At 51.4% G+C, this 20,520-nt stretch overlaps 1 protein-coding gene across 4 annotated transcripts in view; it reads left to right on the plus strand.

Moving 5' to 3' along the window:
• Positions 1-2,924, plus strand: part of UBOX5 (U-box domain containing 5) — a 53,908-nt gene extending 50,984 nt beyond the window's left edge. For 2 of the 4 annotated variants that reach the window (XM_003905001.5, XM_003905002.4), the window contains one exon: positions 2,222-2,924. In XM_003905001.5, the coding sequence (XP_003905050.1) occupies positions 2,222-2,430 (209 nt within the window). In that variant the 3' untranslated portion in view covers positions 2,431-2,924. The remainder of the gene's footprint in view (positions 1-2,221) is intronic. The other 2 variants (XM_009216477.4, XM_009216478.4) reach the window with 2 other exon arrangements.
• The last annotated feature ends 17,596 nt before the right edge of the window (positions 2,925-20,520 follow it).

The raw sequence follows: 20,520 nt of genomic DNA on the forward strand, positions 1-20,520 counted from the left end.
TCACCTCAGTTTGCAGTTATATACTTGGGTTTCCAGTCTGCCCAGGGCACAATAATTGTCTTTTCATTGATGATTTTTTTTTCCTGTCACTGAAACTGCCCCTGGGGCTCTGGGCCTCTGAGACCTTTTAATGGGACTTCTGGTCGGTGCTGGGGGGAATTGGGGCCCTCGCATGCTTCTGTGGTGTTGGGGCAGGTGTGGTTTTTAAAACTCTGATGAAAAATAAATTCTCATCATGCACTGTGGGTCAGGCAGGTCTCTGAAGCCTCTAGCAGAGCCTGTATGAAAGGGGCACCACTGAAAAGCAGTCAGCTCTTTCCTCCTACTTCCTCCCCTCCCTTCTTTCCCCGCTCTCCCCACCTTCATTCCTCCCTTGCTTCTCTCTCCCTCCTTCCTTTCCCTGTAGAGGTTCAACTTTCCACTCACTGGGGAATTCTTGGCTTGTGTGCATAGGAGAGGTACCCGGTACTTTTATGTTGCTTAATGTTTGGCCCAAAGAAAACACCCACAGCCAGGCCACTCTTTCCTGGCTACAGTTCTCAGGGATGTGGAGGCAGGAACACTTCAGTTCCTGCTCCCCCGTGTAGGGCACCCCTGCCCTCCCTTCTTTGGTGCCTGGTGCCTGAGTGTCGATGTCAGGTCCATTCATCACATGTGGATGGAGCACTTGCCCTGTGAGGTGCTGTGCCAGGTCCTGAGGCCAGATGAGAAACATGGACATAGTCCTGACCCTCAGGGCCTGCAAAGCCTGGGGAGGAAGCAGGCATCCTACCTTGGAGGCTGAGAAGGGCTAGTGGGCTCTGAAAGCACAGGAAAGGGGCAGTCTGGGGTGGCTTCCTGGAATGAGTGTAGTCTGAGCGAGGTCTCCAGATAAGGACATTCTAGGCAAAGAGAACAGCAAGCACAAAGTGAGGGTGCCAGCAGCACAGAGTGTGCAGAGAAGTGATTGGAAGCTGCTGGACTCTAAAAGTTGAGACTGGTGTGAAGAGAGGTGAGGAGGCTGGGTGGGCCGTGCAGGGAGTCTTGACTGTCCCAAAAGATGGGAAGCCCCTAAAAGGTAGAAAGCAGAGGCATGGGGTGGTCAAGTTACATAGGTGGGTCATTGGAGGCAGCTTTCAGGACAGATTGAGAGGACAAGCCTGGAGCAAGTTAGGAAGAGATGCATTGAGCGGCCTGGATTATGGTGATGAAATGGACAGAGAGAAGGGGGTTTAAGAAACATTTCTGAAGCAAATTGGTTTGAGGTTCCTTTGGGGTCCTCCAGAGAGTAGTGGCTAGGAATGGAGACATGGACCACAAGGAAGACAGGCAAGCCCATCCCCTGTCACTCTCCAGAGGGACCACGAGGGAAGGAAGAGCCATGGGTGCAGCCTAGTAGGGCATGGCCAGAGCTGCTCACTGTGACCCTCATTCAAGGATACCCTGCAGGAGTTGCGGAAGGAGGGAGAGCCTTCCCAGAGGGCCAGAGCAGCACAGGAGCGGGATTGAGGAGTCAGGAGCAGGGCTGCCAGTAGCAGTGAGGGGTCAGCAGGCTGCAGGGCTGAAGGGAGCAGGAGCCAGGTCCCAGTGGCAGGTGCGCTGCAGCCCTCAGCCCTGTCTCTGCTGACCTCCCTTCTCACACTTCCCCATCCTTGGTACACTGGACTACGTGCTGCTTTTCATTTTGTTTTTTTTTGTTGTTGTTGTTTTTTTTTCCTTTTTTGTAGAGACAGGATCTCACTATGTTGCCCAGGCTGGTCTCGAACTACTGGCTTCAAGTGATCCTCCTGCCTCAGCCTCCCAAAATGCTGGGATTACAGGCGTGAGCCACCCCACTGGCCTGCGTTTTCCTTCTCTTGTCGCCTCTCACATTTCTTGCAGTTTATCTTGTCAGAGTGAGCTGTGCCTTGCTCCAGCCTTGGCCACCTATTGCGGGGGAAAGTATACCTTGCTAGGAGACCAGGAGAAAGGGCCCAGTACTGCCTGCTGCCCTCAGAAGCCAACTCTTCTCAAGCATTTGTAGAGGCACTGAGATTTGGTCAAAGATGATAGAGGAGAGGCCTCCCAAGTTCCTGGGCTCCCTCTCCCGCTTCCACTCCCCTCCCTGATCAGCCTGGGGTGGGCTTGGGAGGGATGAAGCCAGATGCTGCAGCTGCACGGTGGGAAGCTCTGCCTCTCAGAGCAGTGTGGACCACGGAGCAGCTTTCCTAACCCTGGCCTGTTTTCCTTCCTGATTTACCAGAGCAGCCTGGGAGCATCCCAGGCCCCGAGTGTGCCTCCTGCAAAAGAGTGTTTTCTCCCTACTTCAAAAAGGAGCCGGTGTACCAGCTGCCCTGTGGCCACCTGCTGTGCCGACCCTGCCTGGGTGAGAAGCAACGCTCCCTGCCCATGACGTGCACAGCCTGTCAGCGGCTGGTTGCTAGCCAGGACGTGCTGCGGGTCCACTTCTGAGTGACTGGCCTCCACTGGAGGAGACCCATCGCTGGGAGGAGCTGAGGGGGAACAGGAGCAGGGCCACCGCACCCTTGAGGTCTGGCCAGGCCCCAGGCACAGAGCTGCCTGCTCCCTCCCGGGGCTCTTCTTCATCACCTCACAGTGTAGCACACTGCTTCTGCGCTGGTGGCAATAGGGCAACAAAGCCATAGGCCGGAGGGCGGGGGGATGTCCCTGCCTCCCCACCACTCCCCCTGCCTGAGCCCAGGGCCTGCTGGAGCCAGCCCCACCCTAGGCAGGAAGATGCCTGCTGAGGGCCCCCTATGCAGTTCGCATACCCCCCTATCCAGCAGGGCACTGTGGGTGGCTCACCCTAGATTGTGGCCGAGATCTCAGGAGTCTCTGCCTTCAGGGTCACCAAAAGTGGACCTTGGGGGCAGTGGGGGTGTCTGTGGAACGCATGACTCAGCCCCCCAACTGGCAGCCTTAATAAAGCGATGGTTGACGTCTGCTGTGGGCTTCCTCCTGGTGGCCTGACCATCTGTGTCGTCACACTCCTGTCACCCACCTACACCTACACAAGTGGAGCTCACAGGGTAGCTGTGTGCAGTCACTGCAGCCCGCCAGGCTGTCATTCCTGTCGACGGCCTGAACGGACACAAACTGGAATTTTCAGATCTGTCCCCTGCGTGGGGACTCAGAACCCAGGTTTGTAGGTGGGCATACGTGGTGGGAGGGTGAATGGCTCCCTCTGGCCAGTGCCAGCCATGCTCAGCTAGCTCCTGAAACCGCTCCCTGAAGGGGAGCACAGCGTTTCCGTGTGCGGCCGGTTTCAGGAAAAATACTTGTTTATAGGCTGCATCCTTTTTTCAGCCCAACATTTAACTTTATGGAGTTCCAAAGGGAAAATATATCCATATCCCTACGACTTGGTACTCTTACCAGATTCCAGCCACTAGAAGAACCTCAGTGAGAAAACATACCCGCCTTTCCCTGTTCCCTTCTAAGCACGTTTGGGAAGGAGCTGCCTAGGGATGCTTTGTCAAGCTGTATTTTACCCTTGAGCTTAGCCGCAGGTCCTGTGAACAGGCCGTGGCTGCACTGCGCTTTCTTTTCCTTTAGGCTGTCCAGGGCTCTAGTCCACACCCAAGACTTTAGAGATCTGGGTTTGGGGTTAGGTTGCTTTTTTTTTTTTTTTCAATTGAGACAGGTTCAGTCTCTGTTGCCCAAGCTTGAGGGCAGTGGTGCAATCATAACTCATTGCAGCCTTGAACTCCTGGGCTTAAGGAATCCTCCCACCTCAGCCTCAGGTAGCAGGAACTATAGGCATGTACCACCATGCCCAGCTAATTTTCTTATTTTTTGTAGAGACAGGGTCTTGCTATGTTGTCCAGACTGGTCTCAAACTCGTGGGCTCAAGCGATCCTCCCAAAGTGCTGAGATTGCAGGTATGAGCCACTTTACCTAGACAAGCCTGCATTTTTTTTTTAGTTCCTACATCACTTGTCCACAAAGATGGCTTCAGAGAAGTGGTCACATGCTCCCCTCTGCTTCCCATTGGCACTGGCCTTGATGCAGCCCTCACATGAGATTTGAGGGTCTGCATGAATGGCCTGTGCCGCCCTGGCTGGCGAGGCTCCTGTGTGCCCCTGGCTTTCTGGGTTTGTGCCTCTCCAGAATCTTGCCTTACCCTCTGGTGTGCTTGTGTTCTTAGAAAAGCCCCAGCATGGCTGGGCACAGTGGCTCATGCCTATAATCCCAGCACTTTGGGAGGCCAAGGTGGGTGGATCACTTGAGGTCAGGAGTTCAAGATCAGCCTGGCCAACATGGCAAAACCCCATCTCTACTAAAAATACAAAAATTAGCTGGGCATGGTGGTGTGTGCCTGTAATCCCAACTGCTCGGGGGGCTGAGGCACGAGAATCGCTTGAACCCAGGAGGCAGAGGTTGCAGTGAGCTGAGATGGTGCCACTGCACTCCAGTGTGGATGACAGAGTGAGACTCCTTCTCAAAAAAAAGAAAAAAGCCCCAGCATGTAGCAAAAGCATTTCTTGGTGAGTGTGGGGGCTGGTGATTCCCACCTTCCACCTGTCATGGTCTCAGGGAACAGCCTACTTCCCACCAGCATCTTGACACCCACAGTGTACTCTGGCTGCTGGGAACCCATCTCTCTGGGAGAAATCCTGTCCACCCAACCCCAAGAGCCCTAGCGTGCAGTCAGCGTCAGCACAGCGCTCCCAGATGAGGGCCGGACTGCCTCCCCTTAAACAGCTGTGTTGGAGGTACTGCCCAGACCGCCTGCAGGGCCCTGGGGATCTGCATTTCTAACAGGCTCCTGCCCCCAAGACTGGTCTGGTGGAAAACCCAGCCTGGGAGCCCCTGGAATGGCAGGCCCTGTCCTAGATACAGGTGGAGCCATGCCCAGGAGTTGCATTCGTTTTTCTTATTTGAAAGACTTCCCCCAAAAGGAAGTGGTCTTTTCACTACCCTTGCCAGAAACATGCTAAGCAGCTCTGTTTCTGTCCCCTAGAAAATGGGAATAAAATTTCTTTTGCTGTCACCTGGCTCTGTAAGCAGTGTATTTCTCACTAGACTGGACCCAGGCATAGAACAGCTGTAAACATGCAGAGTTTAGGTCCACAGACGGAGAAGACTCAGGATCCCAGAGCCTTGCTGTGGCCCTGCTGCCCTCCAGGGACCTTCCACCCCCTCCATGACCACAGGGTCCGCGGGCACATGTCTCTTCCCCTTCCTGTGACATTGACTCGATGGCCCTCTGAAGGCTGGTCAGGGCCATGGTACCCCTGTGGTTTGGTGGGGGCAAAGGGGCCCAGGCAGCACCAGTCTCCAAATCTCCCAAGGTGCAAAGGTCTACCCTGTGACTCTGCCTGTGGCCATTCTCTGTCCTCACTTGCAGTGGCTGGCTCTCCAGTTGCCCTTCCAGCCCCTGAGTAGGTGGAAGAGAGGCTGGCGTCAGAAAAGAAGTAGATGAACCAAATGGCCAGGAAGAAGAACAGCTGCTCACAACGTTCCATCTTCCTGCAGCTGGGCTGTGAAGTCCCGGAGCATCTCGGGCATGGGGCTTAGTAGCTTCTCCCAGCCCCACACCTGCCCGGCTTCCCCGCTAGCCCTCCAGCTTGAGGCCTCCCAATGGCTGGGCACTTTTCCATTCCCCAGGAGATGGGCCTTCTGACGCTGGGTTGCTGTAAGTAGGTCTGCAGACAAAGAGTCCTGCCCTGGAGGAAACCGCTTTGCCTGCCTGGCCACCTGCCTGTGGTATTGTGACATTGTGAGGCTGGGCTGGCTGCCATTGTGATGGCCACTGGGGTGGGAAGCTGCTTCAGGCTGGTTTCTCCCCCAGGGCTCCTGTGGGCCTTTGTTGAGCAGGTCCTGGCTTCAGAGCTGCCCCCCACCCCCCGCCCGGGGTAGGCCTGCTGTCACCTCACCTGGCTGCTCAGCGTGCTTGCCAGTGCAGGGTCTTTCCTTACAGTTCTGAATTGGAAGGGGCGTGGCTGGGTTGGAAATTAGTGAAAACTGCACTGTCCAGTAGAGTAGCCCCTAGCCACAGTGGCTATTCAATTAAAAGTAAATGAAATTTTAAACTCAGTTCATTACTCACACCGCCCACATTTAAAGTGCTTGATAGTCACATGAGGTTAGTGGCTACTGGGTTTCAGCCATAATCCCAAAAGACACAGTCCCAAAAGCCATAACCCTGAATGTTGAAATCCCTAAAGATCAAAATCCCTAAAGTATAAAATCCCTGATGTCTAATTGAATCCCAAACCATAAATGACAGATTTGTAATTAGGTACAATCAAGTCTTCTTACATTTGAACTTTTGAGATTGTGATGTTTAGGATTTCAGCCTTCAGGGATTTTGATCTTTTGGGATTTCAACATTCAGGATTATGGTGATTGGGATCCTGTTTTGGGGGTTAGGATCAGCACAGGTGGGTCCTATATTGTACAACACAGATACAGACCATTTCCACCATCACCAAAAGTTCTCCTGGACAGTGCTGGGTCAAAATAAGAGCTTGTTCCCCTTCCCTGGTATGAACTGTCACCTGAGAGAGGAGGAAAGCCCCCCCGCCATGGGGGCAGGAGAACAGAACAATGGGGTGCAAAATCAGACAGTTTTCAGTTTTCAGTACATTGAAATGTACCCCATTTCAGGCACCTCTCTGCAAGGGAGGGCGTGCGTTACAGCTGCTGGGTGAGAGCTCCACCTGGCTTAATGCACGCCCTCCCTTGCAGAGAGGTGCCTGAAATGGCTCTGTCTGTGCCAAGAGGTGTGACAAGATCTCCAGCGTGACACGGGACTAAGGGGAGGACATAGGAAGAAGACTTGGAATGGTCAAGTTTATTCCATCAGGGTTTTCACCAATAATAGGATAATGCTACCCTTAACCCAGCTACCAAGTGACCACCACACAAACATCTTGATGTTTTCCCTTCCAATGTTTTTCTGTAAAGAAAAAAATATTTATAGGTATATAGTGTGTGAGGCTGTTGCCTGCTATTTCTAACACTATCTCATGGACATTTGCCTTTGTCATTAGATACTCTTCTATAAAGCTCATTTGTAGGCCGGGCGCAGGGGCTCATGCCTGTAATCCCAGCACTTTGGATGGCCAAGGCAGGTGGATCACCTGAGGTCAGGAGTTCGAGACCAGCCTGGCTAACATGATGAAACCCAGTCTCTACTAAAAATACAAAAATTAGCCGGCGTGGTGGTGGGTGCCTGTAATCCCAGCTACTCAGGAAGCTGAAGTGGGAGAATCACTTGAACCCAGGAGACAGAGGTTGCAGTAAGCCAAGATGGCACCACTGTACTCCAGCCTGGGCGACAGAGCAAAACTCCGTCTAAAACAAACAAACAAATTCAGATTCAGTAAGGAAAAAGACTGATGGATGTGACTGCCTTAAAAAAAAAAATCCGCTGTGCATAGTGGCTTACACCTGTACTTCCAGCTCTTTGGGAGGCCAAGGAGGGAGGATCACTTGAGCCTAGGAGTTTGAGACTAGCCTGGGCAACACAGGGAGACCCTGTCTCTACAAAAAATACAAAAATTAGCTGGGCATGGTGGTGCGTGCCTGTAGTCCCAGCCACTCAGGAGGCCGAGGCAGGAGAATCGCTTGAGCTTGGGAAGCAGAGGTTGCAGTGAACCGAGATCGTGCCACTGCACTCCAGTCTGTGCAACAGAGGGAGACTCTGTCTCAAAACAAACCAAAAACCTCTTACATGGCAAAATTCATTAGCAAGTAAAAATAAAAATTACAAGCTGGGAAAATATATTTGCAACCTATGTTAAATGGTTAATATCCATAACATATAGCTTCTAAAAATAACAGATTCACAAAGAAATACAAATGACTTTTAAATATGTAAACAATGTCCAGCCTCGCTCATAATATGATGAAATAAAGAGGACCATGAAATGCCACTTCTTGCTTAGCAGACTGGCGAAAATCTCCATGTTTGGTCACAATCTGTAGGTGAGAGTTTGGGTTAACGGGAGCTGTCATATACTACTGCTGAAAATACAAAGGATACAGTCTTTGGCGGGGAATGTGGCAGTACCTGGGCAAGTCACGTATGCATGTACCCTTCTACCCAGCCATCCTACATCTAGGATTCTAGTCCAAAGATCCCCTGGAAAAATATGAAAAGAATTCTAGCCCCACCAGCAGGCAGCCTGGGCACCCAGAGCTGATCTTTACGGGGCTGAGGAGCCATGCCGCCCTCCGTGGAGGCGCCAGCTGTGTCCAGCCTATGGGCCCAGAAGCAAGTGCTTTACACATGCATGATTTTATAAAGGAGATTATAGAGACCTTGGAGGCCATCCATGCATGTTAAAAACTTTTGCATTCAAAAGTGTTAATAAAAGTTTATATATTGAATAAACAATGTCCTAGGCATTGCACTAAATGCCTATGTATTATCTTATTTAATCCCCACTTGGAGTTAGGATGAAACAGAGGCTCAGACCACAAGGCGCTCCTCTGATTGCCTACACGACCTACAGAAGTGTCTTCACTTGGTTCCAGATCCACTGTGCGATCCAGAACCAGAGGCACAATGGAGTCTAATTATGGAATAACAACCTCATGACCAGGCTCCAGCACAGCCTTTGAAATTCAGTATAACACCTCTAGGCACAAAAATAAAAGATGCTCCCCCATAAAGGCTCAGCAGAGTTAGTCACATGTAAATATACGAATCTCCTGGTTGAAATGTGAATGGAAAAGTACTCGTCGTGTGCAGTTCCTGGGAGAGGAGGCACAGACGGGCTCAAGAATGGCCCTATCTGCGACTCAGGGCACTGGGTACTAGGATCCTGTTGAGATGCGCTGCCTCTTTCCAGAGACCCCAGTGTGGGATACATGTGGCCAAAGAAGATCCAATTTGAAAAAGAAACTAAACTGGGTGTTGGGAAACCTTGTGAGAGTTGGTAACCAAAGGAGGCCTGTGTGGTCCTGGTGGAGTGGGAAGGTGTGAGGGGCAGACAGTGGAACAGGCCCAGGAAGAGGTCAGGAAGCAGAGGCGGGAGTCGGGAGCAAAGCTGGGCTGAGGCCTACAATGTCCTCTAAACTGCTGGAGAGAACTGGGCTTGAAAAGGGAGGGGACAGGGAATCAGCATGGGGAGACAGAGGCACAGGCTGGCCTCCCCACCCATGATTCTTGATACCCTTCCCTTGGGCCCAGGGCCCAGACACCGGCTCTGACTCAGCGGATGAAATGCAACCCCATGGCTCATTAATTAGGAAGCCTGTAATTAGCCTGTCTCAGAAACCAGGAGCCTCCAGAGAGAGCCCCTCTCACCTGCCTTCCTCCCTCCCGCCCGAAGGATGACATCAAGCTGGGGAGGTCCGGCTCCTGGGACTGAGGAGGGGAAAGCAGAGTGTGAGCAATAGGGGGAATGAAATACCAGGCACGCATGCACGCGTGTCTGCATGCGACAGCCTCGGCGAATTGACCTTCAGTCATGAGATGATGGAAATTATGCTAAGTGGCCTAAACACTAAATGTTTCCTCTACTGAAGAAACCCCAGGGCAGGCTTGGGCGTGGCCCAGGTGGGTCTACAACACCTGCAAAGCTGCGAGCCCCTGCAACTAAGTCTGAGAGTGAAACCGCTTCTGTGACCAGAATGTGGTTGGCACCGCGGTGTGACTCGGCAGTACTGCTTAGATGGCTGCTTTTAGCTGCCTCCCTCACGGATTCCCTGCAGCTCCTTTTGCACCTTTCTCTTCGACCTTGGATTTTTCCACCTTGGAAAAATCTGTTCCAAAGCTTAGTCTCCTTTCCTCCTGGCTTCATGCCACTGTGATTATTTGAAATTATTGGCTGCCAATTATTTGGCCCACTTTCCCAGCCAAAAGTGGGCTCTGTTCCTTCTCTTGACCTTGGAGAGGGTTGTGGCTGCTTCCACCTATAAAGCATGGCAACACTGACCTGTGATTTCTGAGGCTATCATAAAATGCCACATCACTCTGCCCTTGTTTTCTGGAGATTGACTCTTCGTCGAAGCCCTGAGCAGCCATTCAATGGCTTCAAGAGTGAATCAAGGCTGGGCGCAGTGGCTCATGCCTGTAATCCCAACACTTTGTGAGGTCAAGACGGGTGGATCACCTGAGGTCAGGAGTTCGAGACCAGCCTGTCCAACATGGTGAAACCCCATCTCTACTAAAAATACAAAAATTAGCTGGGTGAGGTGGTGGGTGCCTAATCCCAGCCACTCAGGAGACTGAGGCAGGAGAATTGCTTGAACCCAGGAGGTAGAGGTTACAGTGAGCTGAGATCTCGCCACTGCACTCCAGCAAGACCCTGTCTCAAAAAAAAAAAAAAAAAAAAAAAAAAAGTTGAATCCACCTCACAGGAAAGCAGGCAGTCCAGGCAACAGCGCCCCAACTGAGCTGAGCCTTCGGGCAACTCCCCCGCAAGTGCCCAGGCATGTGAGTGAAGAAGGCCCAGGTGATTTCAGCTTGTAGCCCTCCCTTCCTTCCTGTGGAGGCCCCAGACATTGTGGAACAGATAAAAGGTGTTCATTGTGACCTTCAGAACCTGTGAGCATAATAAAATGGTGGTGGGTTGATGCCACTGCATTTTGAGTGATTTGTTACACAGCAACAGTAACGGAAACAACCACAAAATCCTAGATAATTGCTACAACAGGGCTGGGGAAGGACAGAGAAACCAGGAGGCAAAGCCGGGATCCTCCTTAGCCAAGAGGGACTGCAAATGTTCCTATGCTGATAATTCATACCCTTCACTGCTACTGGGCCCGGGCAGGCAGACAGAGGACACACCAACTCGACTGGTCATTTACCCAAGACCCAGGGTTGGGTCCATGGTGGGTCCTGGGGACGTAAGGACCAAAAGGACCACTCTCTAGTAGGACAGAAAGAGAGGGAAACATGTGAATAAAGCATGTCTAGGGCTCCACATTGACCTGAAGGAGGAGGAGGAGGAGGTTAGTTTTGCTAAGGTTAGGGGTGGGGGCAGGAAAGATGAGACTCAGGTTCTGATATCAGAAGATATTTCAGTGGGCCAAGTGTGGTGGCTCATGCCTGTAATCCCAGCACTTTGGGAGGCCAAAGTGAGAGGATCGTTTGAGCCCAGGAGTTCAAGACCAGCATGGGTAACGTAATTAGCTGGGCATGGTGGCACACGTCTGTAGTCCCAGCTATTCAGGAGGCTGAGGTGGGAGGATCGCTTGAGCCCAGGAGGTGAAGGCTGCAGTGAGCTGTGTTTGTGCCACTGCCCTCTAGCCTGGGCAACAGAGTGAGACCCTGTCTAAAAGAAAAGAAAAGATCTCAGTGGATTTGTAGGGGTGAGGGGTGCTTAGCTTTACAGCATTTATTTCCCTTCCTACTATCATCCTGGGTTCCTTTCAAGGCACTACCCTTTCTCCATTGCATTCACTCTGAAGGAGCTTTATTCAGACACTTGAGGATGGGCATCATCCAACCTAATCCAAAAAGCCAGTCCCTCCCTGGAGTAGGCATCTGAGCAGAGAGATCAGGAGGAAGGCACCTGCCTCGGCCTCCCAAAGCATTGGGATTACAGGCGTGAGCCAATGCACTGGGCAGGAAATCCTTTTTAAAACATTCTAAGGAACCCAGCTTGTTTGGAGGAGAATATAGATATGGATTAATCTTAAATATTGCTTAAATTACTGAAATAATAGAAATAAGATTTAAAAATAATCCATTTTAAGACAAGAAAGAAGGAAAAAGAAGTGAAAAGGTGTCATTGTAGATGGAAAACAGAAGCAATGAAACTGAAAGTTCGAGACCAGCCTGGGCAACATATGAGACCGTGTCGCTACAAAAAAATTTTTTTTAAAAATTAGCTGGTGGCAGGCTGGGTGCAGTGGTTCACGCCTGTAATCCCGGCACTTTGGGACGCCGAGGCGGGCGGATCACGACGTCAGAAGATTGAGACCATCCTGGCTAACATGATGAAACCCTGTTTCTACTAAAAATTCAAAAAATTAGCTGGGCATGGTGGTGGGCGCCTGTAGTCCCAGCTACTCGAGAGGCTGGGGCAGGAGAATGGCATGAACCCAGGAGGCGGAGCTTGCAGTGAGCTGAGATCGTGCCAGTGCACTCCAGCCTGGGCGACAGAGCAAGACTCCGTCTCAAAAAACAAACAAACAAAAAAATTAGCTGGTGACCGGGGGCGGTGGCTAATGCACTTTGGGAAGCTGAGGTGGGCAGATCACAAGGTCAGGAGTTCGAGACCAGCTTGGCCAATATGGAGAAACCCCATCTCTACTAAAACTACAAAAATTAGCCAGGGCCGGGCGCGGTGGCTCATGCCTGTAATCCCAGCACTTTGGGAGGCTGTGGTGGGCAGATCACGAAGTCAGGAGATCGAGACCATCCTGGCTAACATGGTGAAACCCTGTCTCTACTAAAAATACAAAAAATTAGCCAGGCGTGGTGGCGGGCACCTGTAGTCCCAGCTACTTGGGAGGCTGAGGCAGGAGAATCGCTTGAACCTCGGAGGTGGAGGTTGTAGTGAGCCAAGATCGTGCCACTGTGCTCCAGCCTGGGCAACAGAGTGAGACTCTGTCTCAAAAAAAAAAAAAAGTAGTTGGCATGGGCCAGGTGTGGTGGCTCATGCCTGTAATCCCAGTACTTTGGGAGGCTGAAGCGGGTAGATCACTTGACATCAGGAATTCAGTCTGACCAATATAGAGATACAAAATTAGCCAGGTGTGGTGGCACATGCCTGTAATCCTAGCTACTCGGGAGGCTGAGGCAGGAGAATCGTTTGAACCCGGGAGGCAGAGGTTGTGGTGAGCCGAGATCGTGCCATTACACTCCAGCCTGGGCAACAAGAGAAAACTCCGTCTTAATAATAATAATAATAACAACAACAACAACAACAACAACAATAAGCTGGCAGGGTGGGTTGGGCTTGTAGTCCCAGCTACTTGGGAATCTGAGGTAGGAGGATTGTTTGATGACTGCACCACTGCACTCCAGCCTGAGTGACAGAGCTGGACCCTGTCTCAACAATAACAAAAAGAAAACAGAAGCTAAATGTTTGCAAATGAATCCAAGTACATGGGCAACCACCATCAATGTTAACAGATTAAATTTGCCTTGTTAAAAAAGGAGCTCTCAGGTTGAATAAAAAATAAAATATTTGCTGGGCATGGTGGCTTACACATGTAATTCCAGCACTTTGAGAGGCCAACACCAGAGAATTCCTTGAGGCTAGGAATTCGAGACTAGCCTGAGCAACATAATAAGATCCTATCTCTACAAAAACATAAAAAATAAAAATTAGCTGGTCATGGTGGTTGGTACCTATAGTCCCAGCTACTAGGGAGGCTGAGGCAAGAGGATCAGTTGAACCCAGGAGTTTGAGGCTGCAGTGAGCTATAATTGGACCACTGCACTCCAGCCTGGGCAACAGAGCAAGACCCTATCTCTAAAAAAACACACACGCCAGCACTTAAGGAGCTGTGGTGGGTGGATCACTTGAGGTCAGGAGTTCAAGACTAGCCTGGCCAACATGGTGAACATGGCCATCTCTACTAAAAAAAAAAAAAAAAAAAAGAAAAGAAAGAAGATAAAATGTAATAAAGGTATAAATCTTTATATTTATAGGTATAAATCTCTATAAACCCTATAGAGATTCAACATAATCAGAGGTTGGTTCTTTAAAAAATCACATGAAAGGAGCCAGGCACAGTGGCTCACGCCTGTAATCCCAGAACTTTGGGAGGCTGAGACAGGTGGATTATATGAGGTCAGGAGTTCAAGACCAGCCTAGCCAACATGGTGAAACCCCATCTCTACTAAAAATAAAAAAAATTAGCCGGGCAGTAGTGGCACGTGCTTGCAGTCCCAGCTATTCAGGAGGCTGAAGCAGGAGAATCGCTTGAACCCAGGAGGTGGAGGTTGCGTGAGCTGAGATAGCACCACTGCACTCCAGTCTGGGCAACAAAGTGAGACCCTGTCTCAAAAGAAAAAAAAAAAAAGTCACATAGAAAGCACCAACAGAGAAGACCCGGCAGCACTGCCTGGAATTGGCGTACCTTTGGGGGCTGAGGACAACGGTGTGGCACTCAGGGGGTGTGGACAAAGGTGAGAGTTAGCAGGGCCAGACCTGCAGGCCTCTTGGACATGTCTGGGCATTGTCCAGAGGGCAGTGGAAAGCCATGGACAGGTTTTGAGCAGGAAGTGGCATGGTCAGTCAGGGAGGCAGAATGGGATGGCTCTGAAGATAACCTGGGGCGGAGCCCAGGCATGTGAAGCAGGCCAAGGCGCTGGGAGGCCAGGAGCAGGCTGGGGCAGGGAGTTTGGGAACTGGGGCTGATAGGCTTCTTGCTCAGTAGCTCTGCCTGGCTTAGCTGTGTGGTCCTGGGCCACGGGGTCTCTCTGTGCTACAGGGTCCTCACACGTGAAGTGACCTGCACAAGTCTACAAATGCCTTCCAGCCTGGGGCTGGGGACAAATACCCACTGACTGACTCAGCAGCCAGTCCCGTCCCTCCTCTTCCTCACCAACAGGACCCCATTTTGTCAGGGGCCGGTGAGCACACCTAGTCTTAGGGGTGAGCCTTGACTGGCCCAACCCAAAGAAGGCAGCGGGCTGGTGGTGCTTGCCCTGCCTGGAGGGATTTAGGGGTGGGGGCTCTGGGCAGGTTTCTCCTCCTTAAGAACAGAGAGGCTCAGAAGAGGGAACCCATTTTGTGGCTGTCCTCTTGCCACGAGGAAGGACACTCAGACATGTGGAGGGTACCAGACAGGAGTGAGGAAGCCCCAGATGCCATCCCTGAACTTCCAGCCAGACCTGGGACCACCCACCTCCCAACTTGAATCATAGTAAATTACAAAGGTCCTTGGGGTTTAGTCACTGCTATTTTATTTTGTTTATTTTATTTTTTTATTATTATTTTTTATAAGACAGGGTCTGACTGTGTCACCCAGGCTGAAGTGTAGTGGCATGATCATAGCTCATTTCAGCTTCTGGTTCCTGGGCTCAAGCGATCATCCTGCCTCTGCCTTGCGAGTAGTTGGGACCACAAGCATGCGCCCCCATGCCCAATCTTTTTTTTTCCCCTCTTCGAAGATGGGTTCTGGATGTGTCACCCAGCCTGGAGCGCAGTGGCTATTCACAGGCAGGATCCCACTACTTATTAGCACAGGAGTTTTCACCTGCTCCATTTCCGATCTGAGTCGGTTCACCCCTCCTTAGGCAACCTGGTGGTCCCCTTGCACCCGAGAGGTCACCATGCTGATGCTGAACTTAGTGTGGACGCCAGCTAGGCATAGCCCACTACAGCACAGGCAGGAGTACAGTAGCATGATCATGGCTCACTGCAGCCTCTGCCTCCTGGGCTCAAGCATTCTCCTGCCTCAGCCTCGGGAGTAGCTGGGACTCCAGCACCTGGCTCTGCTAAGGTTTTGAGGCAGTAGTGTGGTGAACGGCACAGACCCTGGAGCCTGAGTTTGAATCCCAGATCTGCTGTTTATTACCTGTGCGTCCTTGGGCAAGTTATTCAACCTCTCTGTCCCTCAGTTCCTGTCTGCAAATAGAGATAAAAATACTTCCTCCTTCACAGGGTTTATGTGATTCAAGGAGGAAAATAAATGTAAAAGGCTTAAAACAGTGCTGGCACACACTCTGATTTTTTTTTTTTTTTCTCGAGACAGAGTTTCATTCTTGTTACCCAGGCTGGAGTGCAGTGGCGCAAACTTGGCTCACTGCAACCACCGCCTCCTCAGCTCAACGATTCTCCTGCCTCAGCTTCCCGAGTAGCTGGGATTACAGGCGCCCACCACCACTGCCGGCTAAATTTTGTATTTTTAGTAGAGACGGGGTTTCACCATGTTGGCCAGGCTGGTCTTGAACTCCTGAGCTCAGGTGATCCACCCACCTCGGCCTCCCAAAGTGCTGGGATTACAGGCGTGAACTACCGCGCCCGGCCGCACACTCCGTGTTTTTATTGCCTGTGGTTTAGCATGTTCATAGCCCGCGCGTCCTGTATGACGGCCTTACCACACACACACACACACACACACACACGCGCGCGCGCACACACGCACACACACAGTTGGGTTCTCTCTTTCACATCCCTGCACAAACTGTTGATCCCGCCAGGTGTGTCCTTCCCGTCTCCTTTTCCGGGGAATTTCAGTCCCCAGTCCACAAGCAACAAGTACACCCCGGGGAAGCCTTCCCTGCGCGGCGGCCTATCCTTCCCACTCGCCCCAGAAACCCTCCGCCGCCCGCCCGCCACAGGTTGGAGAGGTGAGGTGGGGTCTCTCTGGGCGGAGGTGGAACCCTCAATTGGCTGCCTAGGGCGAGGCTCACACGTGGCCCCCCGGACCGCCACGCGCCTGGCAGCGCGGCCTCTCAGCCGGCGTTTCCTCCACCGGCGAGCGGCACCGCTGGGCCTGGGGTCTGGGGCCTGGGGTCTGGGGCCTGGGGCTCAGACGGGGCCCTGTCAGGCAGGCAGAAGGGCGAGCGTAGAAGCCGGGGCCGCCTCCGCGGCAGCCCCCTCCGCTGCCGCCTGGATCGGCCGCTTCCCCCGCCCGGCCGCCCGGCTGATGGCGCTAAGTGATTCCGGGCGCCGCGCTCCGGGGTGGCGCAGACCCGCGGGGCCCTGGGGGCCGCCGGAGCCGCGCTCATGCCGCTCTTAGCAGTCTGCGCACAGCGCGCCTCATTAGGGGCCGCCGGGCCGAGGGGGGCGTGCGCCCAGCGCTGCGCCTCCCAATTTGTGCTCGACCCTGGCCCCCGAGCTTCCGAGCCCTCGGGTCCCCGAGGCCCGCCCTGTTTCCTGTCTCTCCTGGTGACTTCACTCTTCATCTCAGCACCCGCGGGTGTCTGGCTACGTGGGGGCTGGGAATGCGGATAGGCCTAGCTCTTCCCTAAGTCTAGCAAAGAGAACGTCTCTGGGACCCCAGGGCCGCAGTCATTGTCCCCAGCGGGTGCGGCAGGCCACGTCATTTGGAACCTGGAGCTGGGGTTGAGCGTCCCTAGATGCGAATCTACACGTCTTGCTGCCGTACACGTTTTCCATATAGAAACGAGTTTGTCAAAAATATTTTTCCTCGTTTATTTTGCCTTTTACTTAGGTTATTTTTGCAAGTAAGAATTTTTATTGTCTTTTCATTTCTGATTTCTTTTAAGCTTAATGTAATCCCCTCTAGAGATATGATAAATATTGAGACTTGGCTTCCCGCATCCCCTCCCCGCCACCCGCCCCCCCTTCCCGGCCCTTGTCAGCTGGTTTTTTTTCTTTTCTTTTGTTTTTTTTGAGACAGAGTCTCACTCTGTCGCCCAGGCTGGAGTTCAGTGGCGCTATCTCGGCTCACTGCAACCTCTGCCTCCCAGGTTCAAGTGATTCTCCTGCCTCAACCTCCCAAGCAGCTGAGACTACAGGCGCCCGACACCATGCTCAGCTCATTTTTTTTTTTTTTTTTTTGTATTTTTGGTAGAGATGGGGTTTCACCATGTTGGCCAGGATGGTCTTGAACTCCTGACCTCGTGATCTGCCCGCCTCGGCCTCCCAAAGTGCTGGTATTACAGGCGCGAGCCACTACGCCCGGCTTGTCAGCTGATTTTACTCTATTTAGCTCTTCAATCCAGCTGAGATGTGCCTTGGTCTGCAAAGAGCTGAAGGTGCGTGTCTGGAAAGAGCAGAAGGCCTCCTCCGCCCTCCTTTTTCACTTGGCCCTACAGTGGATCCGTTTTAGTTCCATACCTACCCGCCTCAGGCCCAGCATTTTTCTCAGAGGTTTCTCATCCCTGCTCAATGTATCCTTTTTGATTCAGTTCAGTAAGCAGGTCTTGGGCTTCTACATCTTCAGTTCGCTCTTGTTCCCCTCTTCATGGTTTACAGAGCATTTGTGTGGGTTCTTAAAAATACTACTGGAGGCCAGGCACAGTGGCTCACACCTGTAATCCCAGCACTTTGGGAGGCGGAGGTAGGCGGGTCACTTGAGGTCAGGAGTTCGAGACCAGCCTGACCAACATGGTAAAACCCCATTTCTACTATACAAAAATTAGCCGGGTATGGTGGTGAGCGCCTGTAATCCCAGCTACTAGGGAGGCTGAAGCACGAGAATCACTTGAACCTGGGAGGCGGACGTTGCAGTGAGCCAACAGGTGAAAAGAGAGAAAGCTGTATTTACTGCTACCAGCAGTGTTCGTTTGAAAATGAGGCCAGCTAGGCACGGTGGCTCATGCCTGTAATCCCCGCACTTTGGGAGGTCAAGGTGGGCACATCACTTGGGTTCGGGAGTTTGAGACCAGTCTGGGGAAAGTGGTGAAATCCTGTCTCCACAAAAACAAAAATTAGCTGAGCATGGTGCTGTGGTCCCAGCTACTCGGGAGACTGAGGTGGGAGGATCACTGAAGCCCAGGAGGTAGAGGTTGCAGTGAGCCATGATCGCACCACTGCACTCCAGCCTGGGTGACAGAGGAAGACCCTGTCTCAAAAAAAAAAGAACATGAAGTCAATGGCTGGGCACAGTGGCTCACGCCTGTAATCCCAGCACTTTGGGAGACCAAGGTGGGAGGATTACTTGGACCAGGAGTTTGAGACTAGTCTGGGCAACCCAGTGAGACCCTCATCTCTACAAAAAAAATTTAAAAAGGAAAAAAGATAGAAAGAAAATGAGGCCATGCCCTGTCTGGCAGTAGTAGAGATGTTCTATGGTACATACAGCGGGGGAATAAGAAACAGAAGGTGTGGGCGGGGCAGATGCTCTGCTAAGATTAGTTAACTGTTACCTCTTCTCAGAAAAGGTGGTCTAATGGTAAGGAAGTACTTTATAGAACATTCTGACATTTGGGGTTTAATCTGGAAGCTTGCAACGTTTTATTATGTAAGGATTGCAGAAATCTTAACCCTTTATAGCACCGTCATCTGATTCCCTTAAGACCTCAGTGGGACAGGAAGTGGGGTTAGTACTTCAAGTAAATAACCTTGGGAACAGGTGTGACTTGCCCTGGGTCACACAGAACTCACCGGAGAGCTGAAGCTGGTACTCAGAGCTTCCCTTCCTTCTTTCTATGATTTATTGAATACCCTCTACCTGGAGTGGGGTTACTCTACTGAGCATGAAAGGTAGAGTCCTTCCTTTCTGCCCTGGTGTTTCATTTTAAAGGGGTTACAGGCATACACACACAAAAAGATAGACACACACACAAAATGAATTGTGAATTGCAGTAGGTGCTATGAAATTCATCAACATAGTCCCAGACAGAAGATAAAAGAGATGGGGGGTGCTCTAGATAGGTCAGTCAGGGGAGCCTCCTCTTAATAGACGCCATTTAAGCCAATCAAATGAATCCTGGGGAGGGTGCGGGGAGAGGAATCTTCCAGGACACGGAAACAGCAGGATCTCAGATCCCAAAGCAGCAGTTGGAGTTGAGATTGATTTTAGAGGTAGAACTAAGCAAGAGTGAGGGAAAGAGAAGGCCCAGGGTGAGTCTCAGGTTCTGGGAGGAGCAGCTGGTTCGATGGTGGTGCGATCTCAGAGGTGGGAACCCTGGAAGAGAGCAGGGAAACAGCTGAGAATCTGGAGTTGCGTGTTGACCTCGTTAAGTTGGAGAAGTCTATTGGATATCCAAGGGGAGGTGTCACCGGGCAGTTGTAACTATAAATCTGGCTCTTTGGGGAGAGGCCCAGGATGGAAATATCAAATTGGGAATTATTAGCTTGTAGTAAGTATATAAAATTGTGGGATCACCCAGGAAGAGAAGAGAAGGGACACAGGACTAATTCCTGGGATGCTCCAACATTTAGAAGTCAAGGTCAAAGAGGAGGAGCCAGAAAAGGAGACTGAGAGAGAACATCCAGTGTAACAGAAGGAAAACCAAGATAGTGTGGCATCACTGGAACCAAACGAAGTGTGTTTCAGAAAAGGATAAGTGTGGCTGAGCGCGGTGGCTCACGCCTGTAATCCCAGCACTTTGGGAGGCCGAGGCGGGTGGATCACGAGGTCAGGAGATTGAGACCATCCTGGCTAACACGATGAAACTTCGTCTGTACTAAAAATACAAAAAATTAGCCAGGTGTGGTGGCAGGCGCCTATAGTCTAACCTACTCGGGAGGCTGAGGCAGGAGAATGGCGTGAACCCAGGAGGCGGAGCTTGCAGTGAGCGGAGATCGTGCCACTGCACTCCATCCTGGGCAACAGAGCAAGACTCCATCTCTGGAAAAAAAAAAAAAAAAGGGATAAGTGTTCACCCATGTCAAATGCTGCTAGGAGATCGTGTAAAATAAGGACATAGACATGACCACCACATTTTTCAATATGGAGGTAGTTTAAGATCTTGACAACAGGAGTTTTAATGGGCTGGTTTGGGCAGAAGCCCAGGTGGAGGGAGTTGAAGAATAAATGTTGATTTCTGGATAAATGGCAGGTGGAGTGAGACCCCATCTCTAAAAACAAAAACAAAAACGAAAAGGGCAGGTGGACCACAAGTGAAAAACCAAGATGATCACTAACTCCAAGGAAGACAAAAAGTTGTTCACAGATGAAAGATCATCATAATATACTACATGGCTTAGCTCAGAGGGCATAATTGCAATCTAACTTGTAATACTCATCTGTCATGATATCATC

This window comes from Papio anubis, chromosome 16 (assembly GCF_008728515.1).
Source record: "Papio anubis isolate 15944 chromosome 16, Panubis1.0, whole genome shotgun sequence".
Lineage (NCBI taxonomy): Eukaryota > Metazoa > Chordata > Mammalia > Primates > Cercopithecidae > Papio > Papio anubis.